The sequence below is a fragment of the Bufo gargarizans genome, chromosome 2, assembly GCF_014858855.1.
Source record: "Bufo gargarizans isolate SCDJY-AF-19 chromosome 2, ASM1485885v1, whole genome shotgun sequence".
NCBI lineage: Eukaryota > Metazoa > Chordata > Amphibia > Anura > Bufonidae > Bufo > Bufo gargarizans.
The window spans coordinates 137,174,389-137,200,905 of record NC_058081.1 but is presented as its reverse complement, the minus strand read 5'-3'; the positions used below and the strand labels follow the sequence as shown (position 1 = coordinate 137,200,905).

Sequence of the window (26,517 nt, the reverse complement as noted above, 5' to 3'; positions counted from 1 at the left end):
AATTTCATATTTTGAAATTCATCCACACTTCGTTTAGGCTACTTTCACACCTGCGCTCAGCCTCCGCTCGTGAGCTCTGTTTGAAGGGGCTCACAAGCGGCCCTGAACGCAGCCGTGTGGCCCTAATGCATTCTCAGTGGAGGCGGATCCACTGAGAATGCATCCGCCTGCCAGCGCTCAGCCTCCACTCAGTGAGCGGACACCTGAACGCTGCAAGCAGCGTTCGGGTGTCCGCCTGGCTGTGCGGATCCGTTCCAACTTACAATGTAAGTCAATGGGGACGGATCCGCTTGAAGATGACACCATATGGCTCAATCTTCAAGCGGATCCGTCCCCCATTGACTTTCAATGTAAAGTCTGAACGGATCCACTCAGGCTACTTTCAAACTTTGAAAATTTTTCTAAGTTATAATGCAGACGGATCCGTTCTGAACGGAGCCACCGTCTGCATTAATATGAGCGGATCCGTTCAGAACGGATCCGATCGAACGCTAGTGTGAAAGTAGCCTTACTGGTAAAAGGTGAATTGTGTTATGGATTCCGTTACCACAGACCATAACAAAATGCCTTTAGAGGCCGTCATAATAGAGGTCTATGGGCTGCAAAACAGATCCGTTTCAGTTATGCAGGGGAGTCCTCTCCTGCATAACTGAAACAGATAGTTTTACAGCCCATATACCTCTATTATGACGGCCTTTAAAGGCATTCCATCATAGAATTGCGCTATGGAACAGAAGTGTTCCATGACAACAAAAAGCATCTCCTTTGAGGTGCAGTAATACACATTACACCACTGGGGCTCAGGCACCTCAGAAGTATTTGTATAGTAGAACAGAACAGGCCATGAAACATTTGGCTTCCATTTTCCAAGACATTTCTTTATTAAAGAATAGTCCAGTGAAACAGACGAAGATCAGATTCCACAAGAAGGATTGATCTACTGATCTTTCAGCTCCTTCAGTCTTCTGATGGCAGACTTCACTGTGACAGCAGATGTGGTGCTAAAAAGGAAGAGACATTTCAATGGTTAATGTGACAATCCGATTCCTGTTTCCAAGGAACAACAGAATGGAAAGCAATCTAGCTTGCAGAGAAATTACAATTAATTCCTTAATAAACTGGGTCTCATAATTGCTTTTATATAGTGCAGCCGAGATCGGTGGGATGAAGAACAGTATTGTGACGGAGGGGATTATTGTCCTTATAGGAAGCAAGGCCATATGGGGGCAGTTATGGCTAAAAACACAAGACACGTGTAAATTTGAGGACCTTTCACTTTGATATCCTTAATCTAATAATTATTATTCTACCTTATAGTGTGGCCCCCACTGAGGTCTTGGCACTTTTTTTCTTCTAAAGAACCCCCCGCTCGTTTGGTGTGGTCTAGTCTCATTTGGCGCCTCATATGCTATACTAGGCGTGGACCTTTATTTCTCCTGGGTGCGGTTATCTTTTCCCTGGCTGCGAGCAAGGAGCTCTGATTGGATGCGCTCGCAGGCAGGGAGAAGATAACCGCACCCAGGAGAAATAGAAGTCCAAGCCTAGTATAACCGAGTCGCCTCATTAGCATATGAGGCGCCAAAAGATACAGGGACCATGGCGTCTCAGGAGGCTAAAACCTGGAAGTGCACCCTTCCCAGGCAGAGATCGGGGAAAGCTCCCCTGTTCCAATAATGAGCCGAAGCCTGTACTAGTCTTCCAGGCTCATTAGTATATACCAGTACAGGTCAACAGGTGGCAGCACTGAACTGGTATATAGTTCTGTACCAATTACTTCCCCAAAATCAAACAAAAACACATCATGGGCATAAGTTAACCCAAACTATCTCCAAATAAATAAATATTTGAATAAAGTAAATAAAAAGCCCCCCACCAAATAAAAAAATGTTATTCTACAGATCATCCCACAAAAAATGAGCCCTCACACATCTCGTTCGTGGCCATAACTATAATAAAGTTACGGGGGACAGAATATTGCAACAGAAAAAAAAATATATAAAAATATGTTTATTTTTTTCTGTTCAATTAGGTGTAGGGGGTCACACCAAAGACGAACTGGATAATGAGGATTCACTTCCTTACTGAGTCACCCAATCTCAGTACACGAGAGAATAGAAAGAAGAAAAACATAGGTGTGCACTCCTAGTACTGAATGTAGGACCACATATTTATTAGACATATATAGTAAAATAAACAGTGTTTTATTTTATTCTAATTAACTCTTCTATATAGTCTGGACCTAAAGAGGAACTATGTGGAGATCCCTATCCTCGAGAACTCATAGCTGCCGGACTAATCGAAGCTGAAGCAAAGACAAAGCGCAGTAACTAGAGGGAGACCAATAGCAGCAAAATCACAACACACCGACCGGTACAAGCCCTCGGAAGATCAGTTTGTCTAACAGAGGCAGAAAGGGGTAAGTGCACAACCCCATCTCAGGAGCATGCGCCTCTTGAAGTAAGTGAACAGTATCTGTTACTTTGTTGGCGTTATGACTAACCATGCGCTGATTGCTGTGGAGCAGTGATTGTGATATCAAGACATAAGAATCAAGAAGCACTGATGAACTTTCTTACGCATAAGGGCTCTTTCACACCTGCGTTCTTGTCTTCCGGCATAGAGTTCAGTCGTCGGGGCTCTATGCCGGAAGAATCCTGATCAGTCTTATCCTAATGCATTCTGAATGGAGTGAAATCCGTTCAGGATGCATCAGGATGTCTTCAGTTCTGGAATGGAACGTTTTTTGGCCGGAGAAAATACCGCAGCATGCTGCGCTTTTTGCTCCGGCCAAAAATCCTGAAGACTGGATCCGGAATGAATGCCCATTGAAAGGCATTGATCCGGACTTAAGCTAAACGTCGTTTCGGCGCATTGCCGGATCCAACGTTTAGCTTTTTTAGAGTGGTTACCATGGCTGCCGGGACGCTAAAGTCCTGGCAGCCATGGTAAAGTGTAGCGGGGGAGCAGCATACTTACCATCCGTGCGGCTCCCGGGGCGCTCCAGTGATGTCGGGGCGCCCCACGCACATGGATGACGTGATCGCATGGCACGTCATCCATGCGCGGGGCGCTCTGATGTCACTCTGGAGCGCCCCGGGAGCCGCGCGGACTGTAAGTATACCGCTCCCCGCTCCTACTATGGCAACCAGGACTTTAATAGCGTCCTGGCTGCCATAGTAACACTGAAAGCATTTTGAAGACGGATCCATCTTCAAATGCTTTCAGTACACTTGCGTTTTTCCGGATCCGGCGTGTAATTCCGGCAAGTGGAGTACACGCCAGATCCAGACAACGCAAGTGTGAAAGAGGCCTAACTTAATGCACTTTCTTGCGCTTAATTATACTTGCGGTATGAAATTATGGATTATAACTTCATTTCTAGTTTTTAATATATATAAGATGAAGCTATATTTACCATATTAATTTGATGGATATTCAGAACAGACACTAACCAACTGTGGATATAGATATTGGATGTGGATATGCAAAATAAACACTAGAAACACTGTTTTACTACATCAAAGTATATTGGGGCAGTATTGCTATTGCATGCACAAAATATTTTTCTGCATCATTTTTTATACCAGACAGCACAACAGACTAATATGAATCAGAGTATGAACTATGTGGGTTCATTTGTGAATATTTATACGCCTGTATATAGGTAACTTATTATTTTACTATACATGTCTAATAAATATGTGGCCCTACATTCAGTACTAGGAGTGCACACCTACCGGTATGTTTATTTGTTTAATTTTTTTCAGTATCAAAACTAGGCTTGAGGGAATCATGCTTTAGATCATCGATCGATTCATTAAACTCTGGGGGTCATTTATCAAACTGGTGTAAAGTAGAACTGGCTTAGTTGCCCATAGCAACCAATCAGATTCCACCTTTTAATTTTGACAGCTCCTTTGGAAAAGGAAAGGTGGAATCTGCAATGGGCAACCAATCCATTTGTACACCAGTTTATTCTTCCCCTTTGTTTGTAATGCTGTTTCCATACAGCATTAAAATGTATGTTTTCCAGGTAGGAAAAGTTTCTCGGCCGAAGTTATGCAAGACTTCGGTATTTCTGTCTGTGTATTTAACATTTTAAATAGGGATCCAGAGCCTGCTCCGGTACCGAGGTACTAGCCAGAACTGAACCCGACTTTGGATTTCCATTTTCAAATGTTAAATACGCAGATAGAAGTATCAAAGTCTCCGTAGCCTCCATACTACCATCAAATGTATGGGCTCCTTGGAGGTCTCTGCAATATTGCTGCAAGTATTGCGAGACTTGCTTTGTCTCATCTTTGACATGACACTTTGGTTATACGCATAAATTAGTGTCGAATTTTGACACCAAATTATGCGTATAACACCAGTCTTGCAATCTCTGCAGCAAAGACCTCCACTGAGCCCATACATTTTACAGTAGTACGGAGGCTATATTATTAATGAAGTTCTCAAACTAATCTGGTACCGATACAGCAGTCCGAACCCGATTCACTCAACACTAGCTGCAGGTTCTAACCCGAGGCGGGGATCATGCACTCAATGTATAGCACGGATTGCGTGCCATCTCAGATAACCCCCTTTAATACATTAGGGTATGCAAAATACTCCCAGGAAAAGCCAACTTAGATGCTGTGGTCACAAGTGACTATGGCTTCTGAGGACTTTAACGTCTGATTGGCATTATCGCCAATACTAGCCCCGAGTATCTGCTGTTCATGTGCTGCTGGGAGGGGGGAGCGGGCTCCATCTTCAAAGACTCAACTTGATTGTACAATTAGGGCAGTAGTCGGGAAGGGGTTAAAGGGGACATGGCCTCATTGGAGCATTTAGAACTTGTTTAGCTTATGAAGATATCATAGCATCCATATTCAGGTCATTGCTTGCTTATGTACAAGCGCTGAGCTGCCAGCACAGCTTTTTCTTCGGTTTACTAATTGTGTACAGTGCTGCAGAATATGCTGGCGCTATACATTTTTATCTCATCTGGTCCCCCAACTAGTTAGCGGCCTAATGTGAATGGCTTGACAGCCTTCTCATTAGCATCTGCTAATGCTTCCCACTAGATGCTGTACTTACTTATAGGTCCAGGCTCCTCCGGCTACGATTTTCATGCAGGAACCACAGTGCCAGATTCCAACAGCCTTCCTCTTCATCTTGGTCTAAGAAAATACACCAATATTACACTTCTACACCAATGTAATACAACTGTCAATTATTTAGACAAAGCCAAAAAAGCTATGGCCCTCATACACACACACAGACTTACCTTGCCACAGAAGGAGCATGTGTACTTAGCATGTTGGCTAATTTCAATTTTCTTGACCATCTTCCTTAGGGAAGCACCGTAACGGGTCCCATATTTACCCACAATGCCGACCTTCTTGGTGCGTTTGGCCTGAAATAAAACGTGAGGCCGTTAAGGCGCAGCTACAGACGTAGATCCCGAAAATACACAGGTTCACAAAGACCGCCTACATGCTCCTCATGATGCAGCCTCAGGAGGGTTGAAGTACTGTCAACCTACCATGTTGACAACCTAGTGTGTATGTGGCACTTCTGACTCCACAAGGTGAGAGAAGTATCAGTCACCGTAAAGGGCATCTGTCAGCAGATTTGTACCTATGATACTGACCTGTTACATGTGCGCTTGGCAGCTAAAAGCATCTGTGTTGGTCCCATGTTCTTATGTGCCCACAGTGCTGAGAAATAAAATGGTTTTACTATATGCTAATGAGCCTCTACGAGCAACGGGGGTGTTGTCATTTCACCTAGAGGCTCTGCTCTCTCTGCAACTGCCGCTCTTTGATTGACAGGGCCAGGCAGTAAAAACAATCAAATCCGACTTCTCCTAAAGTGCAGATGGCGCAGTAGTTGCAGAGAAAGCCGAGTCTCTAGGTGCAACGGTAATACCTGCGTTGCTCCTAGAGGCTCATTTGCATATATTAAAACATCATTTTTCTCAGCAATGCGGGCACATATGAACACAAGACCAACACAGGTGTCTTCAGCTGCCAAGCGCACATGTAACAGGTCAGCCAGTTTCATAGGTACAAATCTGCTGACAGATGCCCTTTAAATGCCAGTCAACACCGGAGCCTTTACTTCTCCTGGGCGATAAACCCTCTGAAAGCAGCACAACAAACACATGTGGAACTGAGCGTGCGAGGCGGGAGTCAGAAAAGATAGTCCTCAGCTGAACAAGCATTTGGCCGACCGCTATGGATAGAGCATGGAAGAGATAAGAAATCCCAGCAACTCCTGTCTTACTTGAAAGTAAATTATTTTTATTCCATAGTCATTTAATGTCTAGTAGACGCGTTTCAGCACGCAGCCTTTATCAGTTGTCTCTACTAGACATTAAATGAATTCACTTTCAAGCAAGGCAGGCGTTGCTGGGATTTCTTACCTGTTCCACATGGGGGCATCGCTCCTTCCCGTTGCAACGCCAATCCCAAGTGGCTGGATTTTCTGTTTATGGAAAGAGCATGGGCATCCTGACCCGTCCATAGACTCATAAGGTCACTTATTTATATTTGGTAACAGAAAGGAACAGTGTAGTTCTACCCATGGCACCCATTCACTCTTTACATGATAAAATCACGCAGCACCGAAGGAACATAACATACCCGGTAGTCATTGGATAAATCGCCGCCAGGCTTTGTTTACATGTAGTGATGACATCACGTACATCCGCAGCCAATCACTGGCCTCAGCATTCTAGTCTGGAGCATACCAGTATCACACTGAGGTCACTGATCGGCGTCACTGGGTCATGTATGGCACAGTATTGGGACAAGCCCCAGTGACAGCAATCAGCTTCATTCATGAGCAGGGCAGTTCTCATGCTGTGTACAGTACTGCCATACACATCACATGTATACTGACAGTCAACAGCAGGCAACCACAGGAATGTCTCCTATATGCGCCAAGTGCAGCGCAATGGTTCCCGGCCTGCTCCATTTCAGCAGCCGCCTCCAGAAACACATTTAAAACCCTCAATATAAACACTGCCGGAAAGATTACCCTCTGCAGGTAACGGAGGACACATCGGGGTAAACCGGGAACAATCCCCGGCAAAGGATGACAACGGATAAACCCCACAGTGCGCGGACAGAGACATCTAACTCACCATTTTCTTCCAGGACCCGAGCGGAAAGGGAGGAGCTCAGTGCGCATGCGGGATTTACAGCTAACGCAGCAGGAAGTTGTCATAGAGGTCGGCCCTTCCCTCCCGCCGGTTTGTCTCGGTGGTTTTGGGTCCTCCGAGGTTTCGGGAGGCTGTAGTCTTACGTTCCTGTGTAGGTTTCGAACGATTACCGGAACCATGTCGTCCTCCAGCGCTCTCAGCAAGCAGCCTCCGATCCAGTCCACGGCCGGAGCCGTGCCTGTCCGCAATGAGAAAGGTAAAGTGACCATCCGGCTGTATGGGGAGAGGGTTGTTGTGGTAGTAGGCCGCAAAACTACAGTATGCACGAATGTATGCGGCAGGAGAGGGGCTCCTGTTCTGTCAGGGGTCTTCGCTAGGCTGTGAGGTGTATGTTCAGCTCTTTGTATAGAAGTGCACCTATGCAACTGGTGGATTACAGTGATCAGCGACGCCAGAAAGATGCCTAGGACCTTCTGAGATATATATACACACACATACACCTAGGCTTGTATTTCTTATACATTAGCCTGCTGTATGTTACTGCAGCCCATGATCAGAGCCCTGGGATGGAGGTGAGGCATGTAAGTCCCATGTAAGGGTGCGCCAGCACATCTGTCACATATACAGCATGCCCTGTCATTGGCCAGGATATAATAACAGAAAGTATTCACCAGGACTGGACACCACACTTCCAGCAGTCCATCAATAGTAGGGCTCATGTCATGCACTTCTTTTGTGGACTGCAAAATGCATACGGTCGAGTGCATGTAGCCTAACTTACATGCACATTGAACTGGTCCGCAGAAAAACGGAACGGACATGGAAATTAAATATGTTTGAGTACATGAGCCCGTATACTGATAGGATAAGAGCTGCCAATCACAGCAAGGGCATGATCAGACCGCCGAAATACTGATCCGTCCAGGAGCCTTCTGCCAAAAACATGTTTGGTCATCAAAAGGTCTGTTAGGCAAAAGTTATAGCATGAAGTATAAGGCCCCTTTTACACGAGCGAGTATTCAACGCGGGTGCAATGTGTGATGCGAACGCATTGCGCCCGCACGGAATCCGGAATGTGCGTTGGTTTTCACGCGTCACTTGTGTGTTGCATGAAAATCGCAGCATGTTCTATATTCTGCGATTTTCATGCAATGCTGGCCCCATAGAATTGAATGGGGCTGTGTGAAAATCACATCTGCACTTGCATGCGTTTTACACGGATGGTTGCTAAGAGATGTTGTCTAGCAGCGTCTGCGACACGTTCTGTGAAGCCCCGTGTACTGGCTTTGACCTCATCTGCACTTTTATTTTTTTGTGGACGGAGCTGTATTTTGAAAGGCACTATTTTGATTTACATATAATGTATCAAAAAATTCAGTTTCTGTCAGGGTATGAAAAAAAAACCTGTGTTTTTTAAACAACTTTTAACTTTATTCTCTGTTCAGTCTGATTACAGTGATACCCAATTTTTATAGCTTTTTGCATTTTCAGCTGGGTTTACACAGGGCGATGCTGCGGCTGATTGTAGGGAAGGATGCGTTCCCAACAGTCGGCTGCTCATTCAGTGAAGGAGACCGCGTATTTACATGTTGCGATCTCCTCCACTGTATGAGGATAGGGGATCACTATTGCAATTCCTCGTCCTCATACAGAATCATGGCTTCTGAGCAGCAGATCGCTGTTTAGACAGTACAATCTGCTGCCCAGAAGCCATGATCTGTGGCGCCTGACCAAACGACACAATCACCCGATGCACAGGCGTTTTGCTCATTCATCAGGTGATCGGTGACACATTCAGACGGGCAGATTTCCAGGAATGAGCATTTGCAGGAACGTTCGTTCGTTCCTGATAATCTGTCCAATAATTGGTGCGTTCGTGTGAAAGGGGCTTTAGAGTACAAAAGAGTAAAGGTGTACTTTAGTCTTTTGTACTCTAAGGCCCCTTTCACACGAACGATACGGATTGTGTCAGGGTCTGTTCAGGAGAAAATGTATACTTCTGCACTCAAGTTCAGGCAGTCTTGTCTGCGATTGCGTTCAGTGTTTCAGATTTTTCCACACAGGTGCTATCAGTTTTTGATGTTTTTTTTTGCTGGTGTGAAAGTAACTGAAGAATTACAAACTACATCTACTAGCAACCATCAGTGAAAGACACATCCGGATATCTTCCGTTTTTTACGCAACTCCCCTTCACTTCTATGGAACCAGGGCTGCGTGAAAAACATCCTGCGATTTTATTTTTATATTTTTTCTGAACGCAGAAATGATGCATGAAAAACACTCATACGCACAGACCCATTAAAATGAACGGGTCAGGACTTAAATAATTTGTTCTTTTTTAATTTCCATAACCCTGGGTCCATAATTTTTCCCTTTTCAATTGACAGAGCTGTGTGCAGCATGCATCCTGTGGTATAAATGACACATTAACTCTATTGTGTAGGGCAGACTTATATAATATATTATATATAATCTATACGAGTGTATTACTGTACAGAAGCAGCGGCACAAAGCGCACAGCGGCATAGCAACCAATGACACCGTGTGCTCCTGCGCTCAGCAGGAATCCAGTCCGGTATTTCACGGACCGTGTTCCACGGACGTGTGCATGAGGCTTTACAGTGATGCCTATTTTTTTTTTTTGTTTTGTTTATGTTTTCCATTTTATTTTATTTTTTGCAATAAAGACACTTTTAGCAAACTGTTTTTCTGCTTACCGTTTTAATATTTTCATGGACAGAGCCATGTGAGCCCTTGTTTTTTTATTGTGGGACGAGCTGTAGTTTTTATTCATACAATTTTTAGGGTACCTCTGATCTTTGGATCAGTTTTTATTTATTTATTTATTTATTGTTTCTCAAATAGCAATTTGCCATAGTTTTTTTTTGTGTTTATCGCATGGGTTAAGAACATGACCACTTTATAGTCTGGGTTGTTACAGATGCAGAGACTTTGAGGGGATTTTTTCATTTCTTTCAGCATAATAATGGAGCAGAGGTTTTCATTTTTTTAGATTTTGATATTGACATTTAGATACCGCAGATTACTGGTCACCGAGACGCAGGAGCCTTTAAGTCATTCACATCTCTTGTGCTCTCACAGTGCCGTACATGGATGGTGGAAAGTCCTTCATTGCGGCACTGTATATATACAGCAGATGTCCAGAAGGGTGCCTGGCATTAGTGTGTGCTTCTGATATAGAGGCTAGACTGGGAAATATTGCACTGCACTCATTATACAGCATTACTGCTTTTGGTGGTAGTAAATGTAATTGTATCTACTAGGTAATACCTGACTGAACTGACTTTAACTGATTTTAGGTGAAATCTCGATGGAAAAGGTGAAGGTCAAGCGCTATGTTTCCGGTAAAAGGCCAGACTATGCGCCAATGGAATCGTCTGATGAAGAGGATGAAGAGTTCCAGTTTATTAAGAAAGGGAAGGAGCAGGATGTAGAACTGGAGGAACAGCCTGAAGAAAGCACCAGTGATCCTCGTCTGCTCCGACTGCAGAATCGTATGAACGAAGATGTGGAGGAGAGGTAATGCCGTTGCTCTTGTGCATGTCATTTAAGCTAATGGTGAGTTCTCAATGGAAAGTCCACCGTGGATCTGGTCAGAATCAACACCAAATTGTGTGGGTTTTACTGTGGATTTGCTTCAGATTTCACTCCTTTCCAACTTAATGGAGTAACTGCATAGCATTTCATAGTATGCCACTGGTAGTATTGAGACCTGACTAATGACCTCAATCCCCCCCTTACAGTTCACTCCATCTGGATAGGTCATAAGTATCTGATTGGTGGGGGTCCGACACCTGTGACCCCCGCCAATCGCTTTATGATAAGGCAGAGCACAGCGCCGTACATTGTATAATGGCTGTGCTAGGTATTGCAGCTCAGACCCATTCACTTGAATGGGACTGATCTGCTCCTAGGCCACATGATTGATGAACGTGTCGTCACCCTGCATAGGCAAAGCAGAGAGAGGAATGCCGCTGCCTTCTCAAACAGCTGATCGGCGGGGGTTCTGGGTGTCAGACCACCACCGATCAGATACATCAGTAAAAAGATCCTGGGTAGGAGTTATCCAGCTCTATATCAATTTTTAAATGCCTCACGCATTGGTTTCCCTAAGGCCTCTTTTACACGGGCGAGTATTCTGCGTGGGTACAATGCTTAAGGTGAACGCCTTGCCACCCGCACTGAATCCTGACCCATTCATTTCAATGGGGCTGTGTACATGAGCAATGTTTTCAAGCATCACTTGTGCGTTGTGTGAAAATCGCAGCATGTTCTAAATTCTGTGTTTTTCATGCAACGCAGGCCCCATAGAAATGAATGGGGCTGCGTTAAAATCGCAAGTGCGGATGCGGTGCGATTTTTCACGCATGGTTGCTAAAGAAACAAGGGATGTATGACCCGAGACCCCATTTACTTTATTATAACATGTTATAATGGAAAATAATAAAATCTACAGAACGCCAAACCTGAACTTCAGTGAAGAAGTCAGGGTTCGGGTCTGGGTACCACATAGGGCTGCACAATATGGGAATTTTGTGCGATTGCGATTAGAGCCCTAAAAATTGCGATAACGGTATGCGATGCGATATTTTAAGGGAATTGTGCTAGAGGTCTATTTGCTTGGATTTTCCCATATGAGCCGCTGATGCGGCTGGGTATGACATAGTTATAGGGGATCTGTGGAGGACGCTGTTATGTGGGGGATCTGTGTTATGGAGGATCTGTGGATGGCGCGGTTATGTGGGGGATCTGTGGAGGACGCTGTTATGGGGGGGGGGATCTGTGGAGGACGCTGTTATGGGGGGGGGATCTGCGGAGGACGCTGTTATGGGGGGGGGATCTGCGGAGGACGCTGTTATGGGGGGGGATCTGCGGAGGACGCTGTTATGGGGGGGGATCTGCGGAGGACGCTGTTATGGGGGGGGATCTGCGGAGGACGCTGTTATGGGGGGGGATCTGTGGAGGACGCTGTTATGGGGGGGATGTGTGCTATGACACATAGGGCCATGAGGGGGGCCAGCATAAGTCGCACATATAGCATCTTATGCTGGTCCCCCTCATTGCCCTATGTGTCCTAAACTGCGCACATAACTGGCTTTGTGTGTGAAGTATTTTACTACTGTGTGAAACAAGCTCTCTCCTATTGATAAAATGGCCAGCCTCTGTAGTCTGTACTCACTGTCACAGTACTATGAATGCACTGCAGCGAGCGGCAGCGAGGTGGCCGGCCGGCGCGTGACTGACGTCACTTAGTAGCGCTCCTCCCACTTCAGGAAGCAGGAGCGTTACTAAGTGACGTCAGTCACACGCCGGCCGGCCACCTCGCTGCCGTTCGCTGCAGTGCATTCATTGTAATAGTGAGTACAGAGGCTGGCTATTTTATCAATAGGAGTCAGAGAGCGCTTTTTTCAAACAGTAGTTAAATACTTCACACAAAAAGCCAGTTATGTGCGCGGGGCTCCTTCATATATAATTGCGGCATTTTCGGGTCCGCCATATCGCATTTGCCGATTATCGTGATTCGATTATTTTTTAGATATATCATGCAGCCCTAGTACCACATAGTTTTTTCTCACGCGTGTGAAAAACACATTTCACCCGCGCGGAAAAAACTGAACAACAGAACGCAATCGCAGTCAAAACTGACTGAAATTGTGTGCCTACTCACACGATTTACACTGACCGCACCTGCATCACATCCGGCCCTCACCCACGACGCCCGTGTGAAGGAGGCCTAAGAGTTAGGGCTCATTCAGACAGCCGTTTGTTTTTTGCGGTCCGCAGAAATGCAGATCTGTTTGTTTGTTTTTTGTGTTTTTTTTTTTTGTTAGGTCAGTTCATGTCCGCAAAAAAAGTATTGCATTTCGCATTTTTGCGGACCCATAGACATCAATGAGGCCACGACCCGATTTTCACTGGCAAGTATAGGACATGTTTTATTTGTTTTGTGGGCCGTGGAACGGAAGAAAATATGTGGACAGCACACGGATTGCTGCCTGCATCTTTTGGGGCCCAGTAGAAGTGAATGGGTCCACTTGGATCTGCACCGATAATGCAAACGCTTGTATCCGTACAGAACGGATCCTTATCTATTCAGAATGCATTGGGGCTAAACTGATCTGTTTTGGGCCACTTGTGAGAGCCCCTAAACGGATCTCGCAAGCGGACCCAGAAACGCCACTATGAAAATAGCCTTATCCGCAAAATTGCAGGTCAGATGCAGAAAGCAACATACGGCCATCTGAATGAGCACTTACTGAGTAAAGCTGTAAATAGTCCCAGCCCCACTGAGCATCATTACTGGCAACAACTTGGATTTACACTTCACTGCTCCAGTACAAGGTACAATTGGAAAGGCAGGTTTAAGCTCGAAGCTTTACCGAAATGAATCAGGACCTGAATCAAGAGCTTAAAACTGCATTTTAAGGATTTTTATTTAATTGTCTGTAATGTATGGATACAGGGATGCTTGTATAACTGTGTCTAAAATCCCAGTGAGCCTGCACCAGGAGAAGTAATGGAAGAAATGTTAACTCTATTGTATATGGTATTTTTTTTAGGTTTGTGCAATAAAGATACCTTTTAAAATATTGTCACTGCATAACATTTGCTCTCCCTTGCACTCCCCATCAGGCCACTAAGTGTTTTCATCGGTAGCAGTGTCCGGCCACGTCACTGTGGGGAGAGAGGGACATTCTCCCCCGTGCGGCCCCCTATGAGAACATGGTGTGCGCTGAGCTTTGTCAGTGCCATGTTCTGTGATAGATACTGATGCTAAGTTGCACAAGAGCGCAGCTTAGTATCAAAAGAACGCCAATCCCGGTATCGAAGAGAAGTAAAGAAAAAGTATTAAAACTTCAATACCCAGGGCCACTCTAGCTGCTGGTACACGTGGGTGATCTGTATTTCCTAAAATTACATCCTACAAAAAATTCCTATTTTCTAAGACTGCTCACATTGCCTTAAATTCTGACTATATCACTTGAAGTAAATTGTTGACAGTATGATTTGAGTAAAACCTCTAATTCTATAGATTTGGTGAGGAAAAACGAAATACTGTATGATAATGTAAATCATTTGTGGGTGTCAGCTCTTAGATAGGACTGATTCTGACACTTGAGTTCACTATTTTTCCCCACACTTATCCACCATCACCACAAATCATATATATTTCCATCACTTCCCTTGATGCCCTTCAGATGTTTTAAATGCGTTATTAATTATAAATGTTAGATGGATAATAAAATAAACTTTTAAACATGTTATTGGACAGATTGGCCAGACATCGGAAGATTGTGGAGCCTGAGGTGGTGGGTGAAAGCGAGTCAGAGTCTGAACCAGGTGAAGAATGGCATGTGGAGCGGGAAGACACAAGCGAGGAGGAGGAAGAAGAGGTGGATGATGAGGTGAGTTATGAAATATTCCATTTATTTTTTCTTAATGAAGTGCTACAGTCTAGCTACTATATACTGTTTCAGTCTGTATACAGTATCTTAAAGGGGGTCTTTCTGGCAGACCCTTCCAGCATGGCTCGGCATGTGGAGGGACTCATAGTTAGTTGATTGCCATTACTGCTTGTCTCCAGTCTCCCCGCATTAACATTCGGTCGGTCTTATGTAGTGCTGGCTGCAGTGGAGATGTGTCCCACAAGCATCATCACTGGGTCACGTGCTGCATGGGGGCACGTCGCCGCTGTGGCCACATGACCCACGTCAAACCAGATGTTGACATGGGGAGACCAGAGATCCACAGCGTCAGCAAGTGAGTGAAGGAGTGGGAACCCAGTGGTTGGGATCAGGTAAGTTTGATTCCCTCCGCAGGCCTGGCCACGATGGGGGTTCTTCCCCAAAAGCCTTGGGGGTGAAAAAACTCTTTAAAGTGAGTCTGTAAACAGGTGCTGTGAAAAAGACCATGTGGCTCCACTATGGAACCTTTTAAGACGTTTTCAAGATTAAAAAACATAGCTGCTTACTTCCAGAAGCAGCAGCATACCTGTTTACAAGTTCAGTGTCATATGCCAGCTCAGCTTTGATAGGTGTGGCACTGTTTCTGGAGGAATGCAGCCATATTTTTTTTAATGCTAGACAACCTTAAAGAGTTCCATCTTGGAAATAATATGGACTGCTGTGATTCTTTACACCGCTGCCCTGGACACAGAGGGGAGCACCTCCATTAGGGCTAAGGTAAGCCCAGAGGCCAATTGGCAGCTGCTAGTGTGTGGTATTACTGACAATTAGCAGCAAAGCTGCCAACCCCTTTAATCATGGTCAAGATCAGGTTCCTTTTCTTTCTTTAAATGTCCGAAAGAACGTTTTCCTTGTAATCGGTTAATGGGACAATAAACACATGTTCTCACAGCTTTTCCCGCGGATGATACAGATTACGGCCTTGTGACCGATATCCTTACAGTTTCATACTTCTTTAGTTCAGTAATTTCTGTGTATTTCTACTAGGAAATTGAACGGCGGCGTTCACTGATGCGGCAAAAAGCTGCAGAGAGAAAAAATGAAGAGATGGAAGTGATGGAGGTAGAAGATGAATGGAAATCAGGAGCAGAGTCAGAATCAGAGTCAGAATATGAGGAATACACAGACAGTGAAGATGAAACAGAACCAAGACTGAAACCAGTTTTTATTAGAAAGTAAGTAAAGTAGACCTTATATTTACTTTTTCATTAAGGGGGTTGTCCGCTTTTTAGTATTGTGACCTATCTTCAGGATAGATCATCAATGTCAGATCGTCGGGGGTCCGACTACCAGAATCCCTGCCAATCAGCTGTTTGAAGAGAAAGCAGTGCTGCCTTCTCTGCTCTGTTTACCTGCTTGCTGGAGCAATTGCAGTGGTCAGGAGGTGTAATTACAAGTATGGCTTCCCCAGTCTCTTCTTTGGGACGGCACCTTCCTGCTCAATTAAATACTACAGAGACGTCCCATAGAAGGGAATGGGGAAGCCATGGTTATAACGATACCTGATCACCACTGCAAGTGCTGTGGAGAGCAGGTAAACAGAACAGAGAAGGAAGCGCTGCTTTCTGTTCAAACTGCTGATCTGCGGGGGTGCCAGGAGTCGGACCACCACCAATCTGATATTGATGACCTATCCTGAGGGTAGGTCTTTAACAGTAAAAAACAGACAATCCTTTAAGGTGAACTACCAGAAGAGTTATATGTATATTTATAAAGGTTTTCTTACTTGCCACAAGCCTCCAGCTATTGTATCCCAATATCCTGATGGCAAGATTCTCTCCTGCGCGCTCGCCGTGTTCAGCCCTGTCATAGAATCACTGTTTTGATCCAAATTGCCATGTACACCAGTGTCACACAAATGCCCCCAACCTGACACTGTTAAAGCTACTTAGGATATAGATGTGACGATGCTAAACATGGCCAGAGCACAAACGAGACGCACACCTTATGTGTATGGGAACCTTGAAGAGCATCTGATAAAACTTGATATGTCTATATGCCACTGATTACCACTTCTTTTTCAGGAAGGACAGAGTAACCGTTCAGGAAAGAGAAGCTGAAGCTATTAAGCAGAAAGAGGTTGAGGCAGAAGCCAAACGTATGGCAGAGGAAAGACGTAAATACACATTGAAGGTAGGTATTGGTTATAGAGCAGAGAAATGACTGTTCAATTGTCACAGATATAAGTGGTTTAATCCCCTCTCACCTTGTAGATTGTAGAGGAAGAGGCGAAGAAAGAGATAGAAGAGAATAAGAGGTCTCTGGCTGCACTGGATGCCCTAAACACAGATGATGAGAATGATGAGGAAGAGTATGAGGCCTGGAAAGTACGAGAACTTAAACGGATCAAGCGTGACCGCGAAGAAAGAGAAGCGTATGTGTTTTTGTTTTTTTTCAATTATTTTCATGTTTGTATATGTCACTGCAATATGGTCATGGTTTTTCCTTTCATTCTTATAATAGGATGGAGAAGGAGAAGGCCGAGATTGACCGCATGCGTAACATGACTGAGGAGGAGCGCAGAGCAGAGCTTCGTGCCAATGGCAAGATAATAACCAACAAAGCACTGAAAGGGAAATACAAGTTCCTCCAGAAATACTACCACAGAGGAGCTTACTTCATGGTAGGAGATGTCCTGTGATGCATCTGAAGCCTCTTTATTTCACTTTTGTCATTTAGAAAATTGTTTAATTCTGTATTTTTATTCTTTAGGATGAAGATGAGGACGTGTACAAAAGAGATTTCAGTGCTCCTACATTGGAGGATCACTTCAACAAAACTATTCTGCCTAAAGTCATGCAGGTACAACTTCTTATTGTAATACTTACCACTAAATGAAAACTGAATATCTTGTAATGCTGGATGTAAAACCTTAGGCTGAGTTTACACATGGAGCATGTGATACACTCAGTCTGCCCCCAGGCAAATGATGATCCCCCAAATACATGCAGTGGGGAAAAAAAGTGGTGACTCCTACGAGAATGAGGATATTTGTTATACTTGTGTATTCCACACAAAAAAGCTGCGGATAAGTCCCACTGAATAACGGGACAAATCCACATCACTTCCATTTTGAAATCTTTTCTGCTGTGGATCCATAGTCAAATCCTTGATGTGTGAACTTTATTCCTATTATTCCATTAGCGCTACACCTCCCTTTCATTTTGTTCAGCTTTTGAAGGTTCTTTCATTACAGTTCTTATACTGTAGTTCCAATAAGTGACACGTTCACCTCTATTGTATAGTTTTTACAGTTTATACATAGACAAACCCACGTGAAAGGTTGAATAATTTTTGTGTGATGTTACGCTACTTTCACACTTGCGTTCGGGGTTCCGCTTGTGAGTTCCGTTTGAAGGCTCTCACAAGCGGCTCCAAACGCATCCGTACGCCCCCAATGCATTCTGAGTGGATGCGAATCCGCTCAGAATGCCTCAGTCTGTCACCGTTTGGCCCCCGCTTAGCAGGCGGAGTTCAGGTGTCCGCCTGGCTTTGCGGAGCCAAACGGATCCGTCCAGACTTACAATGTAAGTCAATGGGGACGGATCTGTTTGAAGTTGACACAATATGGCTCAATTTCAAACGGATCCGTCCCCCATTGACTTTCAATGTAAAGTCTGGACGGATCCGTCTGACTAACTTTCAGACTTAGAATTTTTTCTGAAATATAATGCATACTGATCCATTCTGAACGGATCCCATCGTCTGCATTATAGGAGCGGATCCGTCTGTGCAGACACCAGACGGATCCGCTCCGTGTGAAAGTAGCCTTACTTTTCAACTGGTCCTGAGTTGCAGCCTTTTTTTTGGTCTTTGATATTTTTTTTTTTGCAGTGAACGTACAGAATTGTGAATGCCACTATTGAGTCAGGATAGGTACAAGATAAATGCAATGCATTGTACACAGATTCAGGTTCATTAGATCATGAAATCAAATCGTCCAAAATTGCATTGAAAAATGTACTTCTAGTGGGGTGGTCTTGGCAGAGAAGATGGCAGTATGCATAATGTATAATGAGCCTGAAAATCTGTCACGGGAAATGTTGTCTGGATAGTGTTCAAACATGAGCATACACTTTCAGAATATATCCCACACTTGTCCATGTTCTCAGTCACATTTTGTGTTGACTGATAAACTGACTTCCATTTGTGCAGCAAAGCAGCACTACAAATCATGTGTGTTTGTCTTTTTTTTTATTCAGGTCAAAAACTTTGGTCGTTCTGGTCGAACAAAATACACCCACTTGGTTGATCAAGACACAACTTCATTTGACTCTGCTTGGGGACAAGAGAGCGCCCAGAATACAAAGTTCTTTAAGCAGAAAGCAGCCGGCGTAAGAGATGTGTTTGAGAGACCATCAGTGAAGAAGAGGAAGACTACTTAAAGGATCACCTTTTAGATTATATTTTTTTTTTTTTTTTTTTTTACTCCCATAGACTTCCTAAATCCAGTGATGTAAAGAACTTTTTTTTTTTTTGTATAATATTGATGAGTCTATTGACTATTCTGACTATTTATGGTCATTATGTACATATTTCCCAGGACTATCATACATCTTTTTAATTGTTTTACTCTGTTGTAAGACACGAAGAATACATGAATATTTTCTTTGTCTAAAGTGGAGTTTGATGTGTTCTTTGTTAAAGGGGTTATCGAAAGTCTAAAATATCCCTCCCAAAGCCCGGGCCCCTCATATTCATTATACTTACTATCTCCTGGCACCCATGTCGCTCTGGATTTCTGTCATGCGGATCAAAACATCCAATGACTGGGGGTGGAGAAGCCAATAGCAGGCTATGGGGACGAGTGGCGGCTGTGCAGGGACAACCGACCAACACCAGGGAGCAGGTAAGTATAATGTATATGAGGGGCCTAGCCATTGTGGGGGATATTTTAGACTTTGGATAACCCCTTTAATTTGGCATTGTGGGGACCAGTAAAGTGCTGGTAATCGGAAATTCTAAGATATTGGACTATCCCCGCTCTAAATCCCTAATCAATTCCTCATTGTCCAGTTGATTAAATCAACCCCTTAGGTCTCATTCCGGGGTTTGTAATGTTAATTTATTTTAGTCTCTAGTAAGGTCTTTATCTCATGACTTACAACATTTGTAGGATTGTTGGGCATGGCTTCATTGTGAATAAGTCATAATAAGTCTGGCGCTTGCTGTGTCAGTTTCTTTTTTTTTTTTTCAGCTTCCATTCTCTGCCATGTAGCTCCATTTGTCTGGCCACCCGTCATCAGAAAAATCACAGAAAAAACTAAGATAAAAACCTCCTGCATGATATGATAAATAAATGTGCGGATGTCCCTGGCCATATTCATGAAAAAAATTACAGAAAAATGATAATAATGCACTTAGTAAAATAGATGCAAGCATTATATATGGACCAAGCCCTGACTCTGATGTAATAAAATCTGAGACACTTAGTCAATATATTTTGATCAAAACACATCTGTGCCCGCCTAATAAGCGCCAAGGTGGTCTTAGGTCAGGTGGGTCCTACGCTAAACCTACCTAAGCTGAGCTTCTATGTTCAGGAGCGCAGACCCCGCACATATGGTGTGCTGCTCCTAGACACCTCCATGTGCATCAAGCAACCAATGGGAGGAGGAGCAAGCACACCTATATGTAACACCTAATCAAGGCGGTCTATAAAATAGGAAGGGCAAAAGAATGCTACTCTCAAGATAAAATAGGAGCATATCTCATTAATTTTGTCGGTATTGTATTACACTTAAAAAAAAAAAAACGCTCCTAAAAGGCAGCACAAACCTGTCTAAACCCACCCATTGAGATTTCCATATAATCAAAGCAATAACAATAAATCTGAATGTTTTGTGTGACTCTATCAAGAGCTACAGTCAGGTCCATAAACATTGGGACATCGACACAATTCTAACATTTTTGGCTATACACCACCAGAATGGATTTGAAATTAAACAAACAAGATGTGCTTTAACTGCAGACTGTCAGCTTTAATTTGAGGGTATTTACATCCAAATCAGGTGAACGGTGTAGGAATAACAACAGTTTGCATATGTGCCTCCCACTTGTTAAGGAACCAAAAGTAATGGGACCATTGGCTTCTCAGCTGTTCCATGGCCAGGTGTGTGTTATTCCCTCATTATCCCAATTACAATGAGCAGATAAAAGGTCCAGAGTTCATTTCAAGTGTGCTATTTGCATTTGAAATCTGTTGCTGTCAACTCTCAAGATGAGATCCAAAGAGCTGTCACTATCAGTGAAGCAAGCCATCATTAGCCTGAAAAAGCAAAACAAACCCATCAGAGAGATTGCAAAAACATTAGGCATGGCCAAAACAACTGTTTGAAACATTCTTAAAAATAAGGAATGCACCAGTGAGCTCAGCAACAGCAGAAGACCACGGAAAACAACTGTGGTGGATGACCAAAGAATTCTTTCCCTGGTGAAGAAAACACCCTTCACAACAGTTGGCCAGATCAAGAACACTCCAGGAGGTAGGTGTATGTGTGTCAAAGTCAACAATCAAGAGAAGACTTCACCAGAGTGAATACAGAGGGTTCACCACAAGATGTAAACCATTGGTGAGCCTTAACCACCTCAGCCCCCCTAGCTTAAACACCCTTGATGACTAGACCATTTTTTACAATTCTGCACTACACTACTTTCACCGTTTATTGCTCAGTCATGCAACTTACCACCCAAATGAATTTTACCTCCTTTTCTTCTCACTAATAGAGCTTTCATTTGGTGGTATTTCATTGCTGCTGACATTTTTTACTTATTTTGTTATTAACCACTTGCCGCCACGCTAACACCGAAAGGCGTCATTGCGGCGGCTCTCCCAGGCTACACTAACGCCGATTGGCGTCATCTCGCGTGAGCCGAGATTTCCTGTGAGCGCGCGCACACAGGCACGGAAGGTAAGCGAGTGGATCTCCAGCCTGCCAGCGGCGACTGTTCGCTGGCAGGCTGGAGATGTGATTTTTATTTTTTTTTAACCCCTAACAGGTATATTAGACGCTGTTTTGATAACAGCGTCTAATATACCTGCTACCTGGTCCTCTGGTGGTCCCTTTTGTTTGGATCGACCACCAGAGGACACAGGTAGCTGTGTAAAGTAGCACCAAACACCACTACACTACACTACCCCCCCCCCCCCCCCCCCTGTCACTTATTAACCCCTTATGAACCCTTGATCACTCCATATAGACTCCCTGATCACCCCCCTGTCATTGATCACCCCCCTGTAAGGCTCCATTCAGACGCCCGTATGTGTTTTACGCATCCACGAATCGGATCCGCAAAACACATACGGACGTCTGAATGAAGCCTTACAGGGGGGTGATCAGGGAGTCTATATGGGATGATCACCCCCTGTAAGGCTCCATTCAGACGCCCGTATGTGTTTTACGGATCCACGCATCTATGGATCGGATCCGCAAAACACATACGGACGTCTGATTGGAGCCTTACAGGGGGTGATCACCCCATATACACTCCCTGATCACCCCCCTGTCATTGATCACCCCCCTGTAATGCTCCATTCAGAAAAATGTTTGGCCCAAGTTAGCGGAAATATATATATTTTTTTTTCTTACAAAGTCTCATATTCCACTAACTTGTGTCAAAAAATAAAATCTCACATGAACTCACCATACCCCTCACGGAATCCAAATGCGTAACATTTTTTAGACATTTATATTCCAGACTTCTTCTCATGCTTTAGGGCCCCTAAAATGCCAGGGCAGTATAAATACCCCACATGTGACCCCATTTCGGAAAGAAGACACCCCAAGGTATTCCGTGAGGGGCATATTGAGTCCATGAAAGATTGACATTTTTGTCCCAAGTTAGCGGAAAGGGAGACTTTGTGAGAAAGAAATAAATACATTTCCGCTAACTTGTGCCCAAATTTTTTTTTCCGATGAGATCTCGCCATGCCCCTCATTGAATACCTTGGGGTGTCTTCTTTCCAAAATGGGGTCACATGTGGGGCATTTATACTGCCCTGGCTTTTTAGGGGCCCGAAAGCGTGAGAAGAAGTCTGGTATCCAAATGTCAAAAGATGCCCTCCTAAAAGGAATTTGGGCCGCTTTGCGCATCTAGGCTGCAAAAAAGTGTCACACATCTGGTATCGCCGTACTCAGGAGAAGTTGGGGAATGTGTTTTGGGGTGTTATTTTACATATACCCATGCTGGGTGAGATAAATATCTTGGTCAAATGCCAACTTTGTATAAAAAAATTGGAGATATTTCTCTCACCCAGCATGGGTATATGTAAAATGACACCCCAAAACACATTGCCCAACTTCTCCTGAGTACGGCGATACCAGATGTGTGACACTTTTTTGCAGCCTAGGTGGGCAAAGGGGCACACATTCCAAAGAGCACCTTTCGGATTTCACCGGTCATTTTTTACAGATTTTGATTTCAAACTTCTTCTCACGCATCTGGACCCCTAGAATGCCAGGGCAGTATAACTACCCCACAAGTGACCCCATTTTGGAAAGAAGACACCCCAAGGTATTTTGTGATGGGCATAGTGAGTTCATGGAAGTTTTTGTTTTTTGTCACAAGTTAGTGGAATATGAGACTTTGTAAGAAAAAAAATAAAAATAAAAAAAATCATCATTTTCCGCTAGCTTGTGACAAAAAAATAAAAAGTTCTATGAACTCACTATGCCCATCAGCGAATACCTTAGGGTGTCTACTTTCTGAAATGGGGTCATTTGTGGGGTGTTTGTACTGTCTGGGCATTGTAGAACCTCAGGAAACATGACAGGTGCTCAGAAAGTCAGAGCTGCTTCAAAAAGTGGAAATTCACATTTTTGTACCATAGTTTGTAAACGCTATAACTTTTACCCAAACCATTTTTTTTTATTAAAGACATGTAGAACAATAAATTTAGCGAAAAATTTATATATGGATGTCGTTTTTTTTGCAAAATTTTACAGCTGAAAGTGAAAAATGTAATTTTTTTGCAAAAAAATCGTTAAATTTTGATTAATAACAAAAAAAGTAAAAATGTCAGCAGCAATGAAATACCACCAAATGAAAGCTCTATTAGTGAGAAGAAAAGGAGGTAAAATTCATTTGGGTGGTAAGTTTCATGACCGAGCAATAAACCGCTAAAGTTGTGGAGTGCCGATTCGTAAAAAAGGGCCTGGTCACTAGGGGGGTATAAACCTGTGGTCCTTAAGTGGTTAATCGAAATTTAATGACATTTTTGCAAAAAAAATTCATTTTTCCCTTTCAGTTGTAAAATTTTTCAAAAAAACAACATCTATATATAAATTTTTATCTAAATTTATTGTTCTACATGTCTTTGATAAAAAAATATTTGGGTAAAAAAAAAATGGTTTGGGTAAAAGTTATAGCATTTACAAACTATGGTACAAAAATGTGAATTTCCGCTTTTTGAAGCAGCTCTGACTTTCTGAGCACCTGTCATGTTTCCTGAGGTTCTACAATGCCCAGACAGTAGAAAACCCCCACAAATGACCCCAATTCGGAAAGTAGACACCCTAAGGTATTCGCTGATGGGCATAGTGAGTGCATAGTACTTTTTATTTTTTGTCACAAGTTAGCGGAAAATTATGATTTTTTTTCCTTACAAAGTCTCATATTCCACTAACTTGTGACAAAAAAATAAAAACTTCCATGAGCATCACGAAATACCTTGGGGTGTCTTCTTTCCAAAATGGGGTCACTTGTGGGGTAGTTATACTGCTCTGGAATTTTAGGGGCCCTAATGTGTGAGAAGTAGTTTGAAATCAAAATGTGTAAAACATGCCCTGTGAAATCGTAATGGTGCTCTTTGGAATGTGGGCCCCTTTGCCCACCTAGGCTGCAAAAAAGTGTCACACATGTGGTATCGCCGTACTCAAAAGAAGTAGGGCAAAATGTGTTTTGGGGTGTCTTTTTACATATACCCATGCTGGGTGAGAGAAATATCTCGGCAAAAGACAACTTTTCCCAAATTTGTTATACAAAGTTGCCATTTGACCAAGATATTTATTTCACCCAGCATGGGTATATGTAAAATGACACACCAAAACACATTGCCCAACTTCTCCTGAGTACGGCGATACCACATGTGTGACACTTTTTTGCAGCCTAGATTCGCAAAGGGGCCCAAATTCCTTTTAGGAGGGCATTTTTAGACATTTGGATCCCAGACTTCTTCTCACGCTTTAGGGCCCCTAAAATGCCAGGGCAGTATAAATACCCCACATGTGACCCCATTTTGGAAAGATGACACCCAAGGTATTCAATGAGGGGAATGGCGAGTTCATAGAATATTTTTTTTTTTGGCACAAGTTAGCGGAAATAGATTTTTTTTTTTCTCACAAAGTCTCCCTTTCCGCTAACTTGGGACAAAAATTTCACTCTTTCATGGACTCAATATGCCCCTCACGGAATACCTTGGGGTGTCTTCTTTCCAAAATGGGGTCATTTGTGGAGTATTTATACTGCCCTGGCATTTTAGGGGCCCTAAAGTGTGAGAAGAAGTCTGGAATATAAATGTCTAAACATTTTTTACGCATTTGGATTCCGTGAGGGGTATGGTGAGTTCATGTGAGATTTTCTTTTTTGACACAAGTTAGTGGAATATGAGACTTTGTAAGAAAAAACAAAAAAAAAAATTTAAAAAAATTTCCGCTAACTTGTGCCCAAATAAAGGTCTGAATGGAGCCTTACAGGGGGGTGATCAATGACAGGGGGGGTGATCAGGGAGTCTATATAGGGTGATCACCACCCTGTCATTGATCACCCCCCCTGTAAGGCTCCATTCAGACATCCGTATGTGTTTGCGGATCCGTGGTGTCCGTGTTTTGCGGATCCACGGATCTGCAAAACACATACGGATGTCTAAATGGAGCCTTACAGGGGGGTGATTAGGGAGTCTATATGGAGTGATCACCCACCTGTCATTAATCACCCCCCTGTAAGGCTCCATTCAGACGTCCGTGTGTGTTTTGCGGATCCGATCCGCGGATCCGCAAAGCACATACTGACTTCTGAATGGAGCCTTAAAGGGGGGTGATCAATGACAGGGGGGTGATCAGGGAGTCTATATGGGGTGATCAGGGGTTAATAAGTGACAGGGGGGTGTAGTTTGGTGCTACTTATTACAGAGCCGCCTGTGTTCTCTGGTGGTCGATCCAAGCAAAAGGGACCACGAGAGGACCAGGTAGCAGGTATATTAGACGCTGTTATCAAAACAGCGTCTAATATACCTGTTAGGGGTTAAAAAAAAATCGCATCTACAGCCTGCCAGCGAACGATCGCCACTGGCAAGCTGTAGATCCACTCGTTTACCGGCTGATCCTGTGTGTGCGCGCGCGTTCACAGGAAATCTTGCGTATCGCGAGATGACGCGCCAATGCGTGACTCTGCCTGAGACAGCCGCCTCCGGACCGCAATCCTGCGTTAGGCCGTCCTGAGGCGGTTAAAAACAGGAAGGCCAGATTAGAAAGCCTTCACAGTTCTGGAACCCGATGAAACCAAGATCAACTTGCAGAGTGATGGGAAGAGAAGAGTATGGAGAAGGAAAGGAACTGCTCATGATCCTAAGCATACCACCTCATCAGTGAAGCATGGTGGTGTTAGTGTCATGGCGTGGGCATGTATGGCTGCCAATGGAACTGGTCCTCTTGTATTTATTCATGATGTGACTGCTGACAAAAACAGCAGGATGAATTCTGAAGTGTTTAGGGGCAATATTATCTGCTCATATTCAGCCAAATGCTTCAGAACTCATTGGACGATGGACAATGGACAATGACCCAAAGCATACTGCGAAAGCAACCAAAGAGTTCTTTAAGGGAAAGAAGTGGAATATTATGCAATGGCCAAGTCAATCACCTGACTTGAATGCGATTG

At 43.7% G+C, this 26,517-nt stretch overlaps 2 protein-coding genes across 2 annotated transcripts; one reads left to right on the top strand and one right to left on the bottom strand.

Moving 5' to 3' along the window:
- Positions 1–857: 857 nt before the first annotated feature.
- On the bottom strand, positions 858–7,194 carry RPL37A (ribosomal protein L37a). The gene is made up of 4 exons (XM_044279492.1): positions 7,136–7,194; positions 5,273–5,401; positions 5,083–5,165; positions 858–1,001 (listed from the first exon to the last, which is right to left on the bottom strand). Exons 1-4 carry the CDS (start codon positions 7,136–7,138, stop codon positions 938–940), a joined length of 279 nt encoding a protein of 92 aa, XP_044135427.1. The 5' UTR covers positions 7,139–7,194; the 3' UTR covers positions 858–937.
- Positions 7,195–7,233: 39 nt separating this feature from the next.
- MFAP1 (microfibril associated protein 1) lies at positions 7,234–19,259 on the top strand. The gene is made up of 9 exons (XM_044283216.1): positions 7,234–7,409; positions 10,474–10,693; positions 14,448–14,580; positions 15,628–15,815; positions 16,665–16,773; positions 16,854–17,014; positions 17,104–17,263; positions 17,353–17,442; positions 18,843–19,259. The coding sequence occupies exons 1-9, from the start codon at positions 7,331–7,333 to the stop codon at positions 19,023–19,025; spliced, it is 1,323 nt and encodes a 440-aa protein (XP_044139151.1). The 5' UTR covers positions 7,234–7,330; the 3' UTR covers positions 19,026–19,259.
- Positions 19,260–26,517: the final 7,258 nt, after the last annotated feature.

Excerpts from the sequence above, each read along its gene's own strand:
- RPL37A (XM_044279492.1), bottom strand. Across the intron at positions 5,166-5,272 it reads CATGCTCCTTCTGTGGCAAG|ACCAAGATGAAGAGGAAGGC; the intron begins GTAAGTCTGTGT and ends GTATTTTCTTAG. Across the intron at positions 1,002-5,082 it reads GGAGGAGCCTGGACCTATAA|CACCACATCTGCTGTCACAG; the intron begins GTAAGTACAGCA and ends CTTCCTTTTTAG.
- MFAP1 (XM_044283216.1), top strand. The coding sequence starts at position 7,331 with ATGTCGTCCTCCAGCGCTCTCAGCAAGCAGCCTCCGATCCAGTCCACG. Across the intron at positions 14,581-15,627 it reads AAGAAGAGGTGGATGATGAG|GAAATTGAACGGCGGCGTTC; the intron begins GTGAGTTATGAA and ends TATTTCTACTAG. Across the intron at positions 17,264-17,352 it reads ACAGAGGAGCTTACTTCATG|GATGAAGATGAGGACGTGTA; the intron begins GTAGGAGATGTC and ends TTTATTCTTTAG.